Source organism: Prionailurus bengalensis, chromosome C2 (genome assembly GCF_016509475.1).
Source record: "Prionailurus bengalensis isolate Pbe53 chromosome C2, Fcat_Pben_1.1_paternal_pri, whole genome shotgun sequence".
Taxonomy (NCBI): Eukaryota; Metazoa; Chordata; class Mammalia; order Carnivora; family Felidae; genus Prionailurus; species Prionailurus bengalensis.
This window is the reverse complement of record NC_057350.1, coordinates 153,627,063-153,650,342: the sequence shown is the minus strand read 5'-3', so window position 1 is coordinate 153,650,342 and position 23,280 is coordinate 153,627,063. Positions and strand designations below refer to the sequence as shown.

Here is a 23,280-nt window from a genome sequence, read left to right as displayed (position 1 = left end):
ACACTGGGTCTGATTCCTGAGTTCCTAGAATTACCTGCTGAGATGCAGTGGGCCTAGTCTGGTCTTGGGAGTGTGATGCCAGCGCACAGAGCTAAAGTCCACGGTCCCAACCATTCGCCTTCTGCCACAAAGTCCTACCTGTGCAGCCTTTTCATTCCAACTCTCTGTGCAAGCCTCTACGACACTTCCTCATGCCTTCATAGGGCACACGGAAGCTTTTGATCTCCCGCAGAACAAGTATAGGCTGTGAGGGACTGGGTAAGGTATCCTGGTATTCTCTGGCCTAGATTCTGCCCTTCAGAATTGCTACTTTATTGTTCTTACAGTATTTCGGACATGATACAGAGCCAAATGCAAGGTTTCTTCTAGCAGCCTGCAGCCTCCCTCATGCCATACCTGGGGAAGTGGTCCACAAGCCTCTGATGCCCTTGGGTTCTTTGTATTCTCTGTATCTGTCTTCTGTAGCTTCCCCTGGTCAAGATCTAGATGGATTGGGGAGATAGACAGGGAAATGAGAACCCTGGAGCCTGCCTGCCCTGCTTCCTTTCCCTCGTCTGCTTCTTCTGTCCACATGCGTGCAGGTGGGAAAACACAAATGCTACTTTTATTTCCTCTTCCTTCTTTCCAGGGCAGTGGCCCTCATGGCCTGGATATGACAGGTAGGTGAGTTTTCATCTCTACAGGATGGAAGGAACACCAGGCTCTGGGTGAGTCAGGCATGGCTTTTGATAGAAGGGCTGCAGGACAACTAGGGCCCTCAGAAGAATTATATTGATGGTCCATCCCTCAAATTTTACCATAAAAAAGTTAAGACACTCTGCTGGGGTGCTTTGTACAAACATCCTAGTTGCTGGTTCTACTCTACTGACCTCAGGTCCGCCCGCTTCTCTTTTTCAAATAGTCCTTTCTATCCTTTCTACCTCCAGGGGTTATGGCACGAAGATCTGCTCTCCTACCCCAGGCAGTCTGTGGGCACACTCATCTGGCAGAACGTCTCCTACAGCCTGATTTACTTAATCTAGAAGAATACCACATTTGTGTGTGACCGAGCACACGCACTTGCTTCACCAGGACCATCCAAGGGGCTCTTGGCACTCCGGATTTGCTTCCTTCCAAGGTCTCCCTTGCTGGTTGAAATTTGAGTAACACAACATGAACACCAGATGCACATTAACAGGTGAAACTGCCCAACTCCTTCCTGAGAAATGTTTTTTTCTAGCTGCAACAGAGTCTAGAGAGCTCTACTTTCTCAACACCGATGGGTGTTCTTTCGACGTGTGGAGTTCCTCTTTGTTTCCCTACTTTCAGGCTGTTCCCCAAGGCTTATCAGGTGCACGGGAGGACTCACGAGGGCACCAACTAGTCTATGACAGCTACCACAATGCTACTTTTACTAGTTGGGTGGATTACATTCTTGGGCAGGGCACACTGAAGGACAGGTTTATGTAATTATATGTAAGGGGTCAAGGTGGGTTTTATTATCTTCATGTCCCACTAGATACTCTATGGGAGGATGGCATGGGGAACTGGGTGGGGAGCTAACTGGATTAGCACTTACCTAAGAGAGATCAAGTTACCCCCCAACGACTGAACCAGAAGAATCTGTTAATAGTAGGATAACACCTTCTCTGTCTGCTAGACGGGATGCTCAGAGCTTAGATTCTGCTCCAAGGTCATGCGGAGCCCTCCCTCTCTCATGGTCTGTTGCCATTCACCAGGGAAGCAACACCAGTTCGGGGATCCAGGTCCTTTTGGACAATGAAAGACAATTTCCTCTTTAGGCAGACTGCTCACAGCTGTGCATATGGAGAATCGTTCATAAACGTCTGGGCACTGCATTTGATAGGGCACTTTTGTCCCCATATCTTAGTGTCCTGAATTTTCCAACTCAATGCCCAGGCAGTCAGGCAGGGCCCTCTCTAATTCTGGAAGACCTGAAGCCCGAATTCACTTTTTCAGCTTGGGTGCTGAGGCAAACAAGCCTTCGCAATCCCCGGAGAATCAAAGAGAGAGCTTTCGTTTCCTTCATCAGAGTTTGCAATTAGAAATGAAGCAGAAATGCCACGGGCAGCAAGGCGGAGGCAGTGGTGCCGCATGATGTCACGCACACGGTGGTGGAGACCTGTTTGTCCTGAGGACGCAGACCTGGGTCGGCCACGCAGCAGGCACTGGTCACTCTCCACACACACACAAGGCTTTCTTACTCTAATTCCCACCGACTAATAAAGAACAGCTACCACTTGTTGGGCGCTTACAACAGGGCGGGCACCGGGCTGAGCATTTCCAGGAATTTCTGGAGCCAAGTTCCTCAGACTGAGTTGGTTTCCTCATCGGTGAAACTGGCATGAAAACCTCACAGGCCAGGGGCATTCGCTTTCGAATGTCCCCTTTCTGCAAAGAGATCTTTCCTATTTTCTTCCTTTCTGGTCTTATTTTCTAATAAACTTTGGCCTGCTGCTCAAAGAAAACCAGAAAACAAAAAGAAAACAAAAAACCTCACAAGGCTCCATGAGGTATTTATATCCCTTAGCACACTGCCTGGCACTTAAATCTAATTGTTGCTCTAAAGATGTTATTGGGCTTTTTATCTGAATTTATGTTAGAAAACTAGTCAAATTCCAGGCTGTCTGAAATCTCTTCAGTTCCTGAGTTCAGAGAGTGAGGGATACCAAGTTATCAGAAGATAAATAGGAGTATCAGGTTCCTGAGCTTAGTGAGAGATACCTGTCTTTTCAAATGTTTTTATAAACTACACCGGCCCTCAGAGAATCCGACCCCACCCCCGCCCCCCACCTGGGGTTGAGAATTAAACGGCAAATGTCTTATTGCAAGTTTTCCCAATTAGGAGAGAAACGTGGCTCTTCACAAATTTCTAAATTGTCATCATGCTGGCAGGGCTTACAGTGGGCAAAAAAGCAAAAAAAACCCCACCAAACCCAAAACTCCGCAAAAGTCCTTGACTTCCTTTCTAGTGATAGGGTGGCCTTCACTCCTAATGGGTGACCTGTGACCTAATCTGAAATGCAGAATATTCACAGAAAGAGAAGACTATGGGTCCATAGCAGCACAGGCTAAGTGCCCAGAAATGGTTTGGGGGAGCTGGAAAGCGTACATGACTTCCCTCAGGCCTGGAATAATCTCCAAGCATTCAAAGCAGGGGAGGGCAGGGAGGGGGGCCCATCAGCTGAAGCTGGCAGAGCCAGCAGGACTTCGGACAGGTGGAGGAGAAAACTGGCCTTCCCGAAAAGAGGAGAAAAGAGGACGGGTCTGAGCAAAGCGGTGAAGGAAGGCAGAGTGAAACCAGGTTGAAGGGAGTGTTGGAAGTCCCCTCAGTTTGAGAGAAGAGAAGGGCAGATTGTGGGGTACCCTAAACATCAGAACAGCCCGAGGCAGGAGAAACCAAACTTTTACACTTCGGAAGAGCACATGAACATATACGAATTGTGGAGCACTTGTGACCTGAACCTGGAAAGTCTTCCTTCTGTTCACACATCCTGGTTGTGTCCCTCTCCCTAGCCCTCGAGCCAGTCACCGTACTGGATTTTTTTTGTTTGCCTCCTTGCTCTTCGTAAGTATCAAATACAGAAAAGCTTATTCAATTATGCCTACTTTTGACCTTTTTGCGAGTGCAATCACCGTGTATGTATTGTTACTTTGTTTCTGTCGTTTTGGAGATTCATCCGAGTTTTTTATATAGCTGGAATAAGTACATTTCCACCGTGCCACATTAGAAACTAATCTCTGGCTCTCTGCTTGGAGGAGAGAGACCAGGGACAGTGTCCATTCTATGGACGTTTTTACGTTCCATTTGCGTGACTTCCTTTATTTCGTCATTATAAAGCATGGTGGCGTAAGTATTATTCGGTGTGCTACTTGGAATGTATGTTCAAGAGTTTATTTACGGTATGTACCAAGGAGTAGCACTGCCGGGCTGCAGGGGAAGCACGGCTTCTGCTTTACTAGGGAATACCCACCTGCTTTCCGAAGAGGTTGCATCCGGTGACATTCCACCTAGCAAGGTCTGAGAGTTTCAGCGGCTCTTTATTTCGGCCAGCACTTGGTATTCTCTGGCTTTTAAATGTTGCCCATCTGGTGAGGGTGAAATGGTATCTCATTGTAGTTTTTACGTGCATTTTCTTGATTACTAACGTGGCTGGGGCTTATATTTATGGGCCCCCAAAATACTGTTGTGGAACCAACCTTAATGAATTACTTCCAAGAATTTATATTGTTAGAGCTAGCAATTATTGGAATGTCCCGTTCTTATAGTGCTAACAACACACGTAGAACAAGTGTCTTTTGCACCTCCAAACATCTCCCAGATCTTACTCTATACATTCACATACATGTATGTTACAGATTGAACGTTTGTGTCTCCCCAAGTTCATATGTTGAAATCCCACTCCTAAGTGTGCTATTAGGATTACCTTTGAAAGGTAATTAGGTCATAAGGGTGGAGCCCTCATGAATGGGATCAGAGCCTGCTCCTGCTCTCTGCCATACTAGCATGTAATGAAAAGACAGCCACCTACAAGCCAGGAAGCAGGCTCTCACCAGGCATCAGATCCACCAGCACCTGGGTCTTGGACTTCCCAGACTCCAGAACTGTGAGAAAAAGAGGTTTGTTGTTCAAACAAGCAGCCTATGGTAATTTGTTAGAGTAGCCCCAGCTAAGTCAATGTTGAAATCTAATTTATCTACAGGGTGCCTGGGTGGCTCAGTCGGTTAAGCATCCGACTTCAGCTCAGGCCATGAGCTCATGGTTTGTGGGTTCGAGCCCTGTGTGGAGCACCGTGGTGACAGCTCAGAGCCTGGAGCCTGCTTCAGATTCCGTATCCCTCTCCTGCTCCCTCTCTGTCTCTCTTTCAAAAATAAACATTAAAAATTTTTTTTAAATAGCAGTAATTTATCTACAACTTGCTTGTTTACCTTCACTGAAGATCGTTCCATTCCAGCATGTACAGATGTACTTCACTCTTTCGTGGTATGGATGACCCATAATTCCACCAGTCTCCTCTTTTTTAATTTATTTGAAGAGGTAATATTTGGATTTATAAAATCCAATGTGTACAAGAGTATAATCCTCCTACATCTCTTCCTCAGCAAGTCAGTAGCTCTGGCCTGGAGGCCACCAAAATTAGCAGTTGCAGAAGAGATTGGCCAGATGCTCATCATTCCCATTTCTTCCTCCTGAGCACATAGGAAGCCATGTCCCAGTTTGCTTGACTCAGGTTGGGGCCGGACAACTGGGTCAGACCAACACGACGTGGGAAGAAATAACTGACACCATTTCCAGCGTTCGCTACCCTTCGTGGTTTTCTCTCTCTTAGCTAACCAGCCGGCTGGATGCAGAGGGTCCAGGGGAGGAGTCCAAGGAGGCCCTAGAAGACGGTGCCACAGACATTAGAAACTAAAATCTCTGGCTCTCTGCTTGGAGGAGAGAGACCAGGGACATCTGCATTGGACTTTACGTGAGAAATAAGCTTTTGGGTTCAGCCAGCCAACTTTTGGGGTTGTAATTCCAGCTAGCATTAATTACACCAACACACGCTTATGTATCCTGAGATGTTCACATAATATATACAAGCAATTGCCAATCCTCTATCAATGGACATGTAAATTGTTTCCAGTTTTCCCCTACTACAGTGATGCTACAATAAACATCCTAATGAGGTAGCCTTTTAGACATATTAAACCCTTAAGAGTAGTGTTGGAAATGGAGCAGGCACCTCGCAACTGGCTCGACCTCAGTCAAGTATTTCCCAACTTTTGCTTAATTCAGCTTGAGCTCATCAAGTTGGCTTGGTGCCAGCCGGGGTGACCCTCAAGCTACTCTCTGGCTCAGAATCCCGCTTGATGCTAATTCTTTCTGCACAGACCGATTTTTTTTTTTCCTACAGTAACGTTTGCACCTACTTATTTCTTACAGGCTCTGAGTGCCTGTCCCTTTGGACATTTATTTCCTCGGTTTGCCAAGATAGCAGCTTCTCACCAGGCTACACACTCCTAGCTTGTGCATGTCTCCTGTACTCTCATGTCATTCAACACGACACCCTAATATGTGCCTGTGTGTGTGTGTGCGGGGGGGGGGGGGCACTGTTCCAGGTACAAGAGAGGAAGCACACCTAAATAAGGTATGGGTATTGTCCCCTCTCATAACAAGAGATGAGATTATTCTACCTGTGACATGTGATAAGGGACAGATGAAGTGGGGGGCAGATTCCACGGACATGGAACTGCTTAGAAAATCGGTTTATAACAAAGACATAAAATTGTGCTTTTCTTTATATTTAGGTTACTTATGTAGGGCACACATTAATTTCAAGACTTCAAAATTTTTCTTTCATTAAAGGAGCCTACAAAACTTGATTACAGCTGCAATTACCACTTCAAGGCATCACTAAGTCTTGAAATCAGTCTTTTTTTTCCTCCACCCTGCAGGTGCTAAAAGCAGAGCACAATGCTGGTGAGCTGCTTAACGGCAACAAAGAATGAAAGGGAAGTGTGAGTATACTTTCCCTCTAGGTTTCTAGTCCAGGCAGTGATTCTCAACTTTTGCGTTTACACACTGTAGTAGATGCTGTCTATATCTGGCTCATATCCTTCAGGCCTACCCCAGAGTTTGCTTTCAGAGCATTCTAGTACATGAGGAAGATTGCCTGTGAATGTTGCTCAAGTGCATTCTCTGACTTTAGGAACGTGCTTTTCCCAGCACTGAGTTAGGTAGAAGTTCAGGACCATTAACTAATCCTAAAGAGAGAAAGGAGGGGCACCTGGGTGGCTCAATAGGTTGAGTGTCTGACGTCAGCTCAGGGCATGATCTCGTGGTTGGTAGGTTCAAGCCCCACATCAGGCTCAGTGCTGTCGGTGCAGAGCTCACTTGGAATTATCTGTCCCCTTTGGCTCTGCCCCTCCCCTGCTCACATTCTCTCTCTCTCAAATAAACATTAAAAATAAATAACTGGTTTTCTCTCAGTTTTCTCATAGAGGGTGTTCTCCAAACTCCTTAAGGGTGCTGTAGCATGGTATATAGATGGTCCCCAACCTACAATGGATCAATTTATACTTTTTAGACTTCATGATGGTACAAAAGTGATACGAATTCAGTAGAAACTGTACCTAAAATTTTGAATTTGGCTCTTTTCCCAGGTTAGTGCTATGCGGGACAATCCTTTTCCATGAGGCTGGGCAGTGGCAGGTGCTACAGCTCCTGGTCAACCACGTGATCACCAGGGTCAACCATACTTAAACCATACTGTTCCCATACAGCTATTGGGTTTTTTTTAATGTTTTAAACATTAAAAGAGAGAGAGAGAGAGAGAGTGCGCGCGCGTGCACGAGCTAGGGGAGGGGCAGAGAGGGACACACAGAATCAGAAGCAGGCTCCAGGCTCTGAGCTGTTAGCACAGAGCCCCATGCGGGGCTCGAACTTGTGAACTGTGATATCAGGACTTGAGCTGAAGCCGAATGCTTAACTGAGCCACCCAGTCGTCCCTAGCCATTCTGTTTTTTACTTTTAGTACAGTATTCAATCAATTACATGATATAGTCAATAATTCGTTACAAAACAGGAGTAATGTTAGATGATTTTGCCCAACTGTAGGTGAATGTAAATGTGCTGAGCACGTTAAAGGTAGGCCAGGCTAAGCTATGATGTTTGCACTGGCCTTTTCTGCATTGTCCTTTATAACATAATTGTCTATGTATTTGCTTGGTTGTTTACTATTTCTCTTGGACTATACCTCCACGAAAACAGGAAGTCACTTTGTTTACCTCTGTCTACCAGTGTTTATGACAGCACTCTCACATGGAACATACTCTATAAGCGGAGAAAGAGGTCGAGGTTTGGGCTCCTGGCCTCAAACAGCCACCAATTCTTTGCTCATTAAAAGCGTGGAATGGGGCGCCTGGGTGGCGCAGTCGGTTAAGCGTCCGACTTCAGCCAGGTCAAGATCTCGCGGTCCGTGAGTTCGAGCCCCGCGTCGGGCTCTGGGCTGATGGCTCGGAGCCTGGAGCCTGTTTCCGGTTCTGTGTCTCCCTCTCTCTCTGCCCCTCCCCCGTTCATGCTCTGTCTCTCTCTGTCCCAAAAATAAATAAACGTTGAAAAAAAAAAATTAAAAAAAAAAAAAGCGTGGAATCTTAACCTCTACGAGGCCACATGGGAAAGCCCAGGAGACAGGCAAAATGACCACATCTACACAGCAGATCCCGGCTCAACTAAACTGTGTGTGTGTGGGGAAGGTAGAAGAGAACCCATTAATGAATGCAAGAATGTGGGGCAATGTGTATACTGAATTTTCATTATTAGGTTAGTAGCTCCTTTCCATCGGGGAACGGGGAATGAGAAAGGTGGCCAAAATCTCTCCCAGGAGTATATACTATTCTGCATGTAATTTCAAGAGAGTAAAACAGAAAAAAACAAAACAAAACAAAACAAAACTAGAAACTTCTGAAGCCCGTCCATGGTCCACACAGGTCAACAATCCTAGGTTAAGAATCTATGGTTATGCATCATTCTATTGACACAAACCTTGATCTCTCTAATCTTTACCATCAGGTTTAGCTCTTATCTGATGTATTTAATCATCATCCCTCTTCTCCCTGCAAAAAAAAAAAAGGCAACACACGGCAGTAAAGGCGTCAGTAGTAACGGCAGAAACCAGTTTCTACAGCAAGGCCTGGGTTCTTTCAAACTTGGGAAATGGCCCCTCGGCTGTAACCAGAATAGTCTAGGTTCTCAACTCCCACCTGTTGGAATCACGTTACCTTTACAAGGTCCGGTAAGAAAGCTACCTCCTTCATGAAACGTCCTCCAGTCCCACCAACCAGGCGGAAACCTAACAGCTCCATTTCCGCAACCCCTAGTTGACTACTTTCGGGGTCGGTGGCCCTCCTCCCGCAGAGCTCAGCACGGGCTTCCAGGGCCTGGCAGGGCCTGGGTGAAGGTCTCTTCCTTAACGACTACTATTGGGTCTGAAATATGTCCAAGAGGGAACGGTTTCGCACCCAGCCCCAAACATGCTGAACCTCTTTTTTTCATTTTGCTGAGCGCGATCAGTTTTCACCTCAATAACTTCCCCAGTGGACCTACGTGGTCAACCAGAGAAAACTCAAATTCAGAGAGGTGACACAAAAGTCAAGGCCCTTGAAACGACGCCAAACCGCATGGGCCGAATCTCACTTGCCTAATGGCCCAAGCCGCGGCAAGGGGAAAAAAGCCCAACTCTTCGAGGCCCCCAAGATGGGTGGTCATTTGAGCTCCGGACCCAAAGTTGAGAATGGGCAGGAACTCCCCACCCAGCCCAACAAGGTTACGGAGAGGGCGGCGACAGAGGCTGCAGCGAGCACTTCCGCCTTGGAACAAGCGTCGTCAAACGGTAAGCTTCCCAGTTCCATTGCGTCCCGTAGCTCAAGGCCTTTCAGCCCAGCAGGCAGGAGTCCACACCCCAAGGCTACCTCACCCAACTGCACCCTCCACCTTCTCCACACCCTGCGGAGCCGTTCGCACGTCTCGAGGGTGTGACGGCTACGCCGTGACGTCACCCCAGAGAAAAGGGCAAACCGAGCAAGGAAGGCACTGGCGATCTTGAAGGAGTCCCGGCGCTGAGAAGCGCGTTGAGAGTCTGGAGGCGGGACTAACTTTGACCGACGTCCACTTCCACCCATTACCTTTCTGATTCCTTCTCAAACCAACCAATAAATGCGACGACGGAGACGGCAACGTGCCCCAACCGCCAGGAGTGGCTCCGCCCCCCTCCGCTCGGTCGCCCTTTGGCCGCCATGATGAGTGTGGCTACCGCCTTTGTGCTACTTTAGGCTCTCCTCTGACTGTCCGATACCCTCCCTAAACTCCTCCCTAAACTCCCCCCTAAGCATTTCTTGCCTCCCACTGTCAACTTCCACCTTCTCGGGATTCTTGCTAGCTCCGTGTATACGCAGCCACGCTTGAGATGGTGGCCGGAGGCGGGGCCGAGGCGGGGCCTTCCCGGCGCGGTGACGTCAGCGCGCTGCGTGTCGGCAGGTGGAGGGAGAAGGGAAAGTTTGGCCCGTGCGTGGGGCTAGGGTGGAGGGCGGGACAGAGGGGTTGGGCCCAGGCGAAAACCCTGTCGCTGCTGCAGCCGAGGCCGAGGCCGGGACCGGGACCTGGGGCGGGTGGGGAGTGCCGGACGCGGAGGAGCAAGAGGCGAGGTCCGCCGGAGCTTCGAGCCTCCGCCGCTCTGTCGAGCGGTGACCCCGCGCCCAGGCGCCGTCCGACCCGTGGCTGTTCCAGAGGCGGTTGGTGGGGGCGCGGCGGCGGCGGCGGTTGGGGGTGGGGAGAGGCGCGGCGAGGAGACGAGAGAGGTCAGCGAGTTTGAGCGAGGATCGCGAGCCGCGCCGCCGTCATGTCCGAGGACTCGAGCGCCCTGCCCTGGTCCATCAACAGGGACGATTACGAGCTGCAGGAGGTGATCGGTGAGAGCTGGCGCGCCGCTGAGGGGGGAGGCGCCGCGCTGGGAGGCGGGTGACACGCGGGAACGTGGGGACCCGCGGGAGCTCGGGGAGCGCAGGACTCACAGATACTCGTGAGCGCTCATGGGGCTCGGGGTTTGTAGGGCGCGTGGGTGAGGCTCTGGGTTTGTGCAGCGCGTGCGAGGCGGGGAGGTTGGCTGGGCTGGGGTTTGAGGGGCTCAGGAGAGATTTGGGTAGTGACAGATGTTTGAAGCTGAGCGATGCATGGGTCTGGGAGAGGAAGAAAAGTGCAGGCACGGACAGGCCCTAGGGAGGCTGTGCGAGAAATGATGGGCGAGTTGTGGGCACAGCCACCTACTTTGGCGATGGTGGGATAGGGGTTTTAGTCCACTCCCGCGCCGGGTGAGCACCCTTGAGTGCCCACCAAGCGCCAAACATTGCTTAGGTGGAGCTGGGGATCCTCTCCAGGTGAAGCTGAAGGTACCGCACCGAGCAGCGTAGACACAACTTCCCACTGTTTGGGACTGACTTTCTGGTAGACATTGAATAACTCGGCAAATAAAAAGATTTACAAGGCTTGGCAAGTGCTAGGAAGGAAATAAACAAGATGTTCTGATAGAGCGTGACCTGGAGACCTAGTTAGGGTGATTTCAAGGAAAAGTCTTTTTCTGAGGCGTTGACATTTAAGTGGAGCCGCTGAAGGAGGAGAAGGAGTCTTACGATGCCAGGGCAGATTTTTCCCAGCTGAGGGACGAGGAAGTGCAAAGGTCCTGAGGAGGGAAAGAGCTTGATGTGTTTCAGGACCCGGAGGCAAACTGGCAGGGATAGAAAGTGGACCTTCTCAGGCATGGTAAGGATTTTGGAATTTATTTTAAGTGTATTGGAGGGATTCAAGCAGAGACATGACACGATTCCACGGATCTGGCTTCTGTGTGTGGAGTAGATTTGAGGTCCAGGAATACCAGTTAGCAGAGACCAAAACTGGCACAAACATGGATTGTAATTCTGAGGCACAGTGATTGGGGGAGGGTGGGGACTTGGGATGAGGGAAGTGTTTGTTGGACAACAATAATCCAGTGACTTTAGAAATCAAAAGAGGGTGGGTTTAGCTAAACAGAAGCTCAATGTAACTGACATGAGCAGACCCCTATGTATTGGAGGAAGGAGATTGTCTACTTTGCCTAGATCAGCATCCTGTCCTAAAATTAGTTTTATAACAAAGACTGGCTGAAAACTCCTTAGCTGCCTTGGGGGTGTGAGTGTTTATTGCAATTTGTATTTTAGAGAAACTTTGTCATTTTTTTTTCTTTTTTCTTTCTTTTTTTTTTTTTTGCCTTGTTTCAAAACAAATCTGGGCTGAGTTTTAGCTCAAAGAAATCGCATTTTTTTCCTTAAGCCACGCTGTGCCCCGTGCCCTTGCCGGGTCTTTGACATGTACTGGTTGGTTCTGAAGACAGCAGGCTAGGTCTCTGTCTTGATTGATTGGTTCTGGGTTCCTGAATCAGTTTCCTTTTTTTTTTTTTTTTTTTTTCAACGTTTATTTATTTTTGGGACAGAGAGAGACAGAGCATGAACGGGGGAGGGGCAGAGAGAGAGGGAGACACAGAATCGGAAGCAGGCTCCAGGCTCTGAGCCATCAGCCCAGAGCCCGACGCAGGGCTCAAACTCATGGACGGCGAGATCGTGACCTGGCTGAAGTCGGAGGCTTAACCGACTGCGCCACCCAGGTGCCCCTAAATTTTATTTCTTTTTGAGAGAGAGAACAGAGGGGCAGAGAGAGAGAGGGAGGGAGACTGAGGATCCGAAGCCGGCTCTATGCTGACAGCAGAGAGCCCGATGTGGGGCGCAAACTCACAAACTGTGAGATCACAACCTGAGCCAAGGTCTGATGCGTAACGGACTGAGCCACCCAGGCGCCCCCTCAACCAGTTTCCTATTAAAGAAAGAGACTAAGTGGACGATTGGACAACGGTACCTGAAAAGTAAAGAAAGGGTATCCCTGTCATTGTTTTAGAAGGAAACTTTTGCTTTCCTTTCTGGTAAGACGGACGTGTTTCTGGGATGCAGAGGCTTTGCTGTTGTGGTGGCCTAGGGCTCTAGAGATTTAGAGATTTATTAATTTGGAATTGTCCTCAGACCGATAGGGTGTCTGTGAGTGGGCAAAAGGGAATCTCAGTCCTCCGGGTTAGGGTTAGTTTTCATCTCCTTTCTAAAGCGCTCCATGGGTAAAAGGTTAAGAGCTCCAACGTGATTTGACCATCTTATGTTTCTTTTCTTTTTTTTTTTTTTTCTTTTGAGAGAGGGAGCAGGGAGAGGGGCTGAGGGAGAGAGAGAGAGAGAGAGAGAGAGAGAAAGTGAGAATTGTCAGCAAAGTTCCACGCACAGTGCAGAGCCCAACACAGGCTTGATTGATCGTGACCTGAGCCGAAATCAAGAGTCAGACGGACGCTCAACCGACCAAGCTACCCAGGTGCCCCTTGGCCATTTTATTTTTAAAAATAACTTTACTGGGGGCGCCTGGGTGGCTCGGTCGGTTGAGCGTCCGACTTCGGCTCAGGTCATGATCTCATAGCTCGTGAATTCGAGCCCTGCGTCGGGCTCTGGGCTGACGGCTCAGAGCCTGCAGCCTGTTTCCGATTCTGTGTCTCCCTCTCTCTCTGCCCCTCCCGTGTTCATGCTCTGTCTCTCTCTGTCTCAAAAATAAATAAACATTAAAAAAAAAATTAAAAAAAAATAACTTTCCTGGGCCACCTGGGTAGCTCAGTTGGTTAAGCATCCAGCTGCAGCCCAGGTCGGGTCATGATCTCACGGTTCTTGAGTTTCAGCCTGCACCCAGCTCTCTGCTCTCAGTACAGAGCCTACTTCAGATCCTCTGACCCCCTCGCTCTGCCACTCCCCCTCGCTCGCTCCCACTCTCTCTCTCTCTCTTTCAAAAATAATAAACGGCTAAAAAAATAACTTTACCATTTTATTTTTAAAAATAACCTTAAAAAATAATCTAATGCTATAAAATTCACCCATTTTTAAGTACAAAATTCAGTGGTTTTTAGAAACTTGTGCCGTATGCCAGGAAGCATAATCCAGTTTTAGAATATTTTCCTTACCCAGTAGGATCCTTGTGCCTGCTTACAGTTAATCTCTGTTCCCACCCCTAACCCCAGGCAACCACAAACCTTTCTGTCTCCATAGGGTTGCCTTTTCTGGACATTTTGTGTAAGTGAGATCATAATAACATACTGTCTTTTGCGTTTGGCTTCTCCCACTCACCGTGATATTTTTTCATGTTTAAGAACAACTTGATTGGGTTGGAATTTATATACCGTAAAATGCACCTGTGTTAAGTGTACAATCGTGTAATTTTTTAAGTAAATTTTCAGAGTTGTTCAGCCATCCCCACAATCCAATTTTAGAACATTTCCATCATTCCACAAAGATGCCTCATGTCCTTTGCAGTCACCCCCTGTTCCCACCCCCTGCCTCGGGCAACCACAGATCTACTCTCTCTGTCTCTCTAGATTTGCCTTTTCTGGATATTTAATGTAAATATAACCCTATAATCCGTGGTCCTTTGTGTTGGTTTCTTTTACTTGGCATGGCGTTTCCTGAAGTTCCTCCATGTGGTAGCCTGTATCATTACACGATTCCTTCTCATTGGACACCTCTTGATGGCCATTGGGTTATTTCTGCTCTTTGGCTCTTTTGGAATACTGCTGTTACGAGCTTTCACTTATCAGATCTTCATATGAACATGTTTCATTTTCCTTGGGTGGAGTTTCTGGGTCATGTGGTAAATTTATATTTAAGTTTTTTAAGAAACTGATTAAACCTTTTCGAAGTGACTGCATCATTTTTCATTCCCACCAACCCTGGGTGAGAGTTCCTGTTTCTCTTTATTTTTGTCAGCATTTGGTGTCTTAGATTATAGCCGTCCGGGTGGGTATGAAGTAGTATTTGGAGGTGGTTTTGCATTTCTTTCATGACTAACGATGTACTTATTCATTAGCTTTTCATCTGTCTCTGGTGAAATGTCCGTCCGAATGTTTTGCCCAATTGGGTTGCCCATGGTTTGTTTTCTTATTGAGTTCTGGGGTGAGTTTTTGAAAACTTTCAACAAGTTTTGAATTTCGATAAAGTTTATTATTTTTTTTCTTTTATTGATCGTGTGTGCTTTTGATGGTGTCTGTAGGAAATCTTTACTAACCCAACATCACAAGGATTTTTTTCCTATGTTTTCTTCTAAGCGTTTTAGCTATAGTTTTAGCTCTTACTTTTAGACCTCCAGGACATTTTGGGTTAATTTTTTAAGAACGTTTATTTCTTTATTTTGAGAAAAAGCGAAAGAGAGCAAGTGGGGGAGGGCCAGAGAGAGAACTCCATGCAGACTCCACACTCTCGGCACAGAGCCCAACGTGGGACTCGAACTCACGAACCGTGAGTTCATGACCCGAGCCGAAATCAAGAGCCAGACACTTAACCAACTGAGCCACCCAGGTGCCCCTGATTTAATTTATCTTGTTTTACAGATGAAGACATTGAAACCTAACAGGGTGAAATGACTGTCTAAAGCCATAGATCTAATTAGTGGCATAGCCAATACTGGTGTTCAGTTCTCCTATTGCTTAATTCAGCATCCTTGTTTCTATGTGGGAATTTGATTGGTTTTTGAATATAAAATGGAAGATATAAACTATAAGATAGTAGTCATAGTCTGACTAAGGGAAATACTAAGGGATTAAGCGAAATGAATTAGGGAAAATATCCTTGCAGTGAAGGATTAAGGGAAATATCTTTTAAATAAAAAAATTTGATAGCAGCTATTTTGAAGGTGACCCTTCTGGATGTAGTAGAATGTTTCTTTTGTGTATCCTATTCTGTAAGTTTTAAATAACTCCCTCTCAGGGCCCCTGGGTGGTTCAGTGGGTTCAGTGTCCGACTCTTGATTTTGGCTCAGGTCATGGTCCTGGGGTGATGGGGTTGAGCCCCGTATCAGGCTGTGGCAAGTGTGCAGCCTGCTTGGGATTCTCTCTCTTTCCCTCTGCCCCTCCCTCGTGTGTGTGTGTGCGCGTGTGCGTGCTCTGTCTCTCAAATAATAAATAAATAAATAAATAAATAAATAAATAAATAAATAAATGTCTCCCTCTGATTCGTAAGTTCCTGAAAGTTGCTAACATCCTTCCATTCTACTCCTCTCTCACCCCATCCTCCCAACAGGGAGGGAAAGTAATGTTTTTCCTTGAACTATAGCTTATTACAAGTAGCAAGCCTCAATAAAGCAGTGTATTCTTATTCTGACTTGCTTCAATGCTGAAATATTTGGAATACAATATTTTGTAATAAGCTATAATCTTCAAAATGAATCTTTGTGATTTCTGCAGATTACACTTAAAATTTGCAGGAAACAAATGGAGTTCAGAAAAAAAAAAGTTTGGAGGATCCTTTGAATTTTTTCGTTGTGTTTTGTTTTCAATTTTTGTTTTGTTTTCAAAGAATTGTATTTCAAGGCAGTGGTTAAATGATGCCTCCTTTCTGATCAAAGCACCTGCATTTATTTGAAATGTAATTTTTTTTACCTATGCTGCTTGGCCTATAATATTTATGGGGTTGTTTCTCACATTCCGTTTTTTTTTCTCTCTCTGGCAAAATCCTGTAGAGAAAAGAAAAATTCCCTTCCTGGAGCATATTAAAAGCATACAGATTGGGAATTCAGAGGACTTCCTTTTAAAGAACTGTATCATCTTAAGCATGCTTTGGAAAGATTTGAAGTTCTTTAAGTATGATTACTTGTAAAAGATGTTAGTATTATTTTCACTATCACTCTTTCATCTTTTTTTTTTTTTTTTAGCTCCTTACTAGCCATTATTATTGTATTTGAATTTCTGAACAGGTGTTGCACTGTAGTTGACATGTGTTGAAATAGCTGGAAGAGTATGGTCTTGGGGCTGTACTGACCTGGAATCAAATCCTGCCTTATCTGTTATTACCTATGCGACCTTGGGCAATTTATATAACTGGTTTTAGTGTTGGCTTTTTGTCTATAAAATGGAGGTAGTGGGGGACGCCAGTGTGGCTCAGTCGGTTAAGCGTCCAACTCTTGGTTTTGGCTGAGGTCATTATCTCATAGTTTGTGATTTCAAGCCCTGAGTCGATTCTCTTGGGATTCTTTCTCTCCTGCTGTCTCTGTCCCTCCCCCACTCATGTGTGGTGTGTGTGTGTGTGTGTGTGTGTGTGTGTGTGTGTGTGTCCCAAAATAAATGAATAGACTTTGGGGAAAAATGGAGATAATGGCACATATTATCATTGGGGCTGTTATGTAGATTAAGTGTAATTGCAGAAAATGTTTAGTTTGGCGGTGCCTGGGTGGCTCAGTCGCTTGAGCGGCTGACTTCGGCTCAGGTCATGATCTCACGGTTTGTGAGTTCAAGCCTTGCATTGGACTGGTTGCTGTCAGTGTAGAGCCTGCTTTGGATCTTCTGTTCCCCTCTCTCTCTGTCCCTCCCCCTCTTGTGCTTTCTCTCGGTCAAAAAAGAAAGAGAAGACTGTTAAAAGTTTAGTTTTTATTGAGTGTTCCTTAAGATAATGGTTTTTGTTATCTCTGCCTTTCTTTTTTCCTCCCTCTCCTACGTCCCCTAATTTTTGGTATTACCATGAAATGTGAAATACTATGTGACTTGAAATCTCGCGACACTTAAATATTTTGAATCTGTTGTAATGCTTATCACTGCATCTTTTTTCCCCCTTACTTCCAGATCTCCTTAAAGTTTGTTTATTTTTATTTTAGAGAGCGAGCATGAGCACGAACTGGGGAGAGAGAGAGAGAGAGAGAGAGAGAGAATATCTTAAACAGGTTTCATGCTCAGCGTGGAGCCTGACGGAGGACTCTATCCCACGACCCTGAGATCATGACCTGAGCTGAAATCAAGAGTCGGTCCCTCCACCCACTCAGTCACTCAGACGCCTTTCATTAAAGTTTAGATGGATTTCAGGATTTGTGGCGGACACAGGAGTATAGCTGCATAAGGCCCTCCCAGTAATACGGTACGATACCGCATAGGGAAACAGTCTGGCAAAGGCCGTGATATGTGCCTCTTATTGTCATACAGCTCGAAAAGGCTCCATAAATATTTGCTGTTTACCTTGGGTTAGGTTTAGAAAATTGTTCTTTAAGATCTGTTTTTAATATGGTATAATTTACCTACCTTTGACGCTTTGGTGAAGGCAACTCGTTAGCTTTATTCTCTACTTTCCCTTTTTAAAAAAAATTTTTTTTTTAACGTTTATTTATTTTTGGGACAGAGAGAGACAGAGCATGAACGGGGGAGGGGCAGAGAGAGAGGGAGACACAGAATCGGAAACAGGCTCCAGGCTCTGAGCCATCAGCCCAGAGCCCGACGCGGGGCTCGAACTCACGGACCGCGAGATCATGACCGGGCTGAAGTCGGACGCTTAACCGACTGTGCCACCCAGGCGCCCCTCTGCTTTCCCTTTTTAATTTTCACTAATTGTTCACTAGCCACACATTTTGAGGTCTGACGTAGTGGCTTTCAAGTACACACTCCAGGATCCCACCTCCAGCCCCTCCATAAATGTGGAAGACATCGTGCACTATGAGTAGAGTGATTCTTAATGGTTGGCGTATTTTCTCCCCCTGACTGGGGACACTTAGCTGTGGTGGCACGATCAGTAAGGCGAACATTGGGCCAACAACCTCATAGGGCTGTGTCAAATAGGTATTGCATCTGGCTGCATGTAATGGAAACCGTAGTGGCTTAATAAAGTACCTTTTGCCCCTTATGGAACTGGAGTGGCAGCCTGGGTGCCATTAGGTTTTACTCCACTGAGCTTGGCACGTGACTCTCATTCTCATAGTTGCAAGAGAGTTGTTCCACTCCTAGACTCGTGCTTGTGTTCCAGGCTGGAGGAATATGGCAAAAGGACAAAGGCACATGACAACTGAGTTGGCTCCCTTTCAAAGAGCTTTCTTTCCTGGAAGCCTTACTCAGTGACTTCCATTCCTAGTTTATTGGCCAGAACCGTGTAATTTGGCCATTTGCAAGGGAGGCTGTGAAATCAAGCTTTTTAGCTGGGCACGTTATTACTTCAAACGAAACAGGTCAAGGTTCTCTTATTAAACAAGGGAAAATTGTTGGATAGGCAACTAAAAGTATTGGCTTTGTTTTTTTTTTTTTAATTAAAATAATTAAGACATTACAAGTAAATAATTTAACCTGACATATAGTAATCAGTTAATAAATGTTAGCTTTAATCTAAAGAGGCAGTTGCTTACCAGTTAGGAGTATGGTGTTGAATCATCACGTAGTTCTGGTTTCTAGACCCTACTTTGCCTCTTGCTGGTGCATGACCTCAGTCTTATTTTTGCCTGCATTGCTCTTCTTACATTGCTTTGTCAGATCAATAATACCTAACATATTAGATGAAAAACCGAGATGCAAACATAGTACTTGGCACACAGAATAAACATTCAGTAGATGTTAGCGCTCGTGATGGTAATAATGAGGTAATGTCCATGAAGACTGGGCCATTTTAGTGTTTCCTCGGCCTTAAATGAGTAAATTTTTTTTCTTGCAAATATGTGTCACCACCTGGTTGATTAACGTATTCGGCAAATGTTTTTCGAACTTCTCTTACGTGCCGGGTACTGCTCCGGATGCTAGGGATACAGCAGTGAAGCAGACAGAAAATCCCTGCTTTTATGGAGTTAATAATCCAGTGTGACAAAGGATAAAAGTAAAGCTGAGAAAGGGGTTGGAGATTCCTGGGGATAGAGGTGAGTTTTAAATAGGTCAGGGAAAGCCTCACCGAGACGATGCCATTTGAGAAAAGACCTGAAGGAGGTGAAGAAGTGAGTATCTTCTGCGGGAAGTGTGTTTGAAGCAGAGGGAGCAGAGGCAGTGAAGGCCCCGAAGTGGAATGGAAGCCTGCTGATGGCGCTAAGGGCTAGGAGGCAGGAGCGGCTGGAGCAGAGGGACAGGGTGTGGAGGCCGATGGGAAGAGATGAGGAGAGTAAGGTGGTAGGGCTGTGTGGTCCTGACCGGAAGATGGGGTGACACCTCGTAAGTCCTCTGGGCGCCCCACTTTTGCGTTGAGGGAGGTTGAAAACTGTTGCAGGGTTTTGAGCCAGAGGAGCACTGGGACTGTCTTTTCAGAGGATAACTCAGGCTGGTATGTGGAGGGTAGTTTTGCAAGGGCACAGGGTGGAGAGAGTTTATCCAGTGGAGAGAGGTAGTGACGGAGGTGGTGAGAAGTCGTCAGATGCTGGATAATAACATGCTTTGGAGTTAGGGAGCTGCCGTTGGATTAGACGTGAAAAGATTTGAAGATTTTTGGCTGGAGCATCCGGAAGGATGGAGTTACCATCCGTTGAGATGAGAGATTACCAGAGCGAACGGGGGACAGAGTGATGATTCATTTCAGAACCATCAGGCTGTGTGAATAATTACTCAAAGCATATGGCAGTGTGTCTTTATTTTCATCTTCGTATGGGGAGGAGAGCGTGATTTTTATGATGAGGACTATTCATACAGCTGTTCCCCCGGTTTTAGGAGCTTTAATTTTCAACCTGACACTGACAAGAGAAGAGGGTTTACAAAATTGTAATTTCCCATATTTTCCTTGGTTTAGGTGATGGTGCCTTAACCATCTTTCACAGTGAAGAGTCTGGGCTGGCTCTTCAGTGAAGGCAAAACCTTGCTAAAGAACACTTAAGATCTTTAGAATATGTACCTGTTACAATGACGGATGCCCAAAATTTGGAGGAAGTTATCTTCAGCTGATGTGGTTCATTTATTGTTTTCCTCACCGGAATAATACCCATTTTTTACTTTCTATCCTGAACTTCTGGGTCTTATAAAGTGGCCAGAGACTAAAAAAATTTTTAGGAACCCCATGCCTTTGGGCATCTCCTTTTCTGTCTCAAGAGACGAAGTTACGCAGTTTGAAGAATTTCAGGAGAAAGCTCATTGATATTTTTGTGTATTAATCCGTTCTGATATGTACTGCATATTAACACTGGGGTTTAAGAGCTCACTAGGAGAGGACAGAAGGATGGAAGAGCTGGAGACACAGAGAAGGGTGCATGGATCAGCAGTGTAAACTCGTGAAAGTCTGAATGAGGATGTTTTATTGGAAACTGTTTTACATTTTCCATCCTATTATTCTCCGTAGTAGTCCAGGGCTTAGTAGAGGGCATTAGAGCAGTAGCTTTGACATTTTTCACTAAACCACTCCTAAGAGATACATTTTACAATTTGCATGTGTGTTTATACTGAAGTAAAAGTTTTGCAAAATAACATTTTCTTTTGCTATGTGCAATGCATACTGATGTTTTCTATTTGACTCGATTAACTGTAAGAAAAGTGATGGTTGAAAGTCTGTAAATTGACGTGTACTTTGAAAAATTCCTCATAAAGGGACATGCTTTAAAGAGACGAGTATTTTTAAAATTTGTATCTCTAATCCTGTGTTTTTTTTTTTTTTTTAATTTTTTTTTTAACATTTATTTATTTTTGAGACAGAGAGAGACAGAGCATGAACGGGGGAGGGGCAGAGAGAGAGGGAGACACAGAATCGGAAACAGGCTCCAGGCTCTGAGCCATCAGCCCAGAGCCCGACGCGGGGCTCGAACTCACGGACCGCGAGATCGTGACCTGGCTGAAGTCGGACGCTTAACCGACTGCGCCACCCAGGCGCCCCAACTAATCCTGTGTTTTTAAAGTCCTGCAAAGAATTGGTGAATACTTAAAATGATTATAAAGACATTTTAAAGATAGTCTTCCTTATCTTCTTATTTACGTTATTATTTTTTAATTTTTTAAAAATATTTTATTTATCCTTGAGAGAGCGTGAGCAGGGGAGGGGCCAGAGAGAGGGGGACAGAGGATTTGAAGAAGACTGTGCTGACAGCAGTGAGCCGAATGCGGTGCTCGAACCCGCAAACTGTGAAATTGTGACTTGAGCTGAAGTCGGATGCTCAACCAACGCAGCCACCCAGGCGCCCTCTTATTTACATTATTAATAGTTATTTTCTGTGAAGTAAAGGTTTTCCTAAAGGAAGATAGAACATCATTGGCTATTCTGAAATAGTGGTGTTAGTATTGAGTTTTTACTGTATTAGCCATAATCCTTAATGTTAGAACTTTAAAATATTTTTTGGTTGCTCATTAATGTTTTGGTATTTTGGGGGGTGGGGGGGAATATGAAGGTCAATGAAAGCGATCGTTAACACGGAAGAACCGGAGCCTGCGAATCTCTTTGTATCATCAGATGTGGGAAGTGCCACTTGTCTTTTAAGGCCATTTGTTAAATCACACCAGAATTTAATATCTTGCTTCTAGCGAGATTTATTAAATGAGTGATTCTTTGTGTAAAAGAAAGGTGCGTTAGTATATAGACAATTGTGATTGATAATACCTAGGTTTAGTGTTTTATTGTTAGTGAAATTCTATAGTTAATAATGACTAGGGATTAATAACAACTAAATTCCCCAAATTCCTGTGTCTGTATTTTTAACCCCAGCATGTTTTTTGTTTATGTAGGACATGCCATTAGTATGTTTAAAGCTAGTGTTTTAGGGGCACCTGGGTGGCTCAGTCGGTTAAGTGTCCGACTTCGGCTCAGGACATGATCTCACTGTCTGCGAGTTCGAGCCCCGTGTCAGGCTCTGTGCTGACAGCTCAGAGTCCGGAGCCTGCTTCGGATTCTGTGTCTCCCCCTCTCTCTAACGCTCCCCTGCTCATGCTCTGTCTCTCTCTGTCTCAAAAATAAATAAAAACATTAAAAAAATTTTTTTTCTAAAAAGCTAGTGTTTTAGATTTTGTATATATAAGATAAATGATCAATGTTTGATTATACAGGGGTGGAGGAACTGGTTTGAGAGTTAAAAAAAATACCATTCAGTAGTCCATTTGCAAAAATTAAAATGATAAAGCATTAGGGAATACATTTACATATTAGAAGACATCTGTTATCTAGGACCAAAAGTACCCTGTAGAGACCGCATTGTGTCTTCTGTGACTTAAGAATGCCTCTCATCTTAGCCTGATGGATAACGGGACCTGTGTGATTAGCTTCCTTCCTCTGGGGCTTCCCAGAGTGGGGCAGGGGCCTTTCACTGAAGGCAAGAGAGTTAAGTTTTCTTTAGGGATCCCACGAAGAAAGAGTTTGGAAAGGAAAAGGATGGGAGGGAGAGAAAAGTTAATGGCAGACACTGCTGTTCTGCCTCATGAAGTTTTGGGGTGATGGGTTTGTGGGGGGTGGAGCCGGCGGCCGAGAAAGAATTCTTGAAGCTATCTTCGGTGCAAAAAGGTGATTTTTATGAAAGCATGGGGACAGGACCCATGGGCAGGAAGAGCTGCACTGCACGTGTGAGGGGCGACCGTTTTATGGAGTCGGAGACAAAGTCGACAGAGTTTCCAGAGAGACTTTCACGTGCTAAAGACTTAATTGCAGGCCTAGCTGTGTCGTCAAAGCCAAGGTTGTTTTTCCCTCTAGCGGAGCATAAACCGAAAGACAGTAGGGCATTCCTGGACTTCAGGCTATGATGGGATTGCCTTTTTCTGGTAAACCGGGGGAGACTCTTACCAGTTTAACCATTTGTTTTTTGTCCTTTCTCCTTTTGGGGTAGCCTGCAGTGTCCAAGGAATATCATATACATGTCCCACCTGGAGCAGAGGGCAGTGGCGGGGGGGGGGGGGGGGGAGTTGCTGTTAGCCTGTACTTTGCCCTCACCTTGCCCCACCCTCCGTCATGCCTCATTCTGCCCCATACTCCTGTGCAGAGCGGAGGGCGAACTGCACACTGCAAGCTATTTCAATG

General features: G+C 45.8%; 1 protein-coding gene and 1 long non-coding RNA gene across 2 annotated transcripts in view; one reads left to right on the top strand and one right to left on the bottom strand.

Annotated features, from left to right (window-relative positions):
• Positions 1-3,978: 3,978 nt before the first annotated feature.
• LOC122492157 lies at positions 3,979-9,784 on the bottom strand. The gene is made up of 3 exons (XR_006299556.1): positions 8,531-9,784; positions 4,930-5,381; positions 3,979-4,089 (listed from the first exon to the last, which is right to left on the bottom strand). It is a non-coding gene; the product is annotated as an uncharacterized LOC122492157 (long non-coding RNA).
• A 464-nt stretch (positions 9,785-10,248) lies between these two features.
• Positions 10,249-23,280, top strand: part of OXSR1 (oxidative stress responsive kinase 1) — a 105,035-nt gene continuing 92,003 nt past the window's right edge. The window contains 1 exon segment of the mRNA XM_043595740.1: positions 10,249-10,452. Within this exon segment, the coding sequence (XP_043451675.1) occupies positions 10,383-10,452 (70 nt within the window). The 5' untranslated portion in view covers positions 10,249-10,382.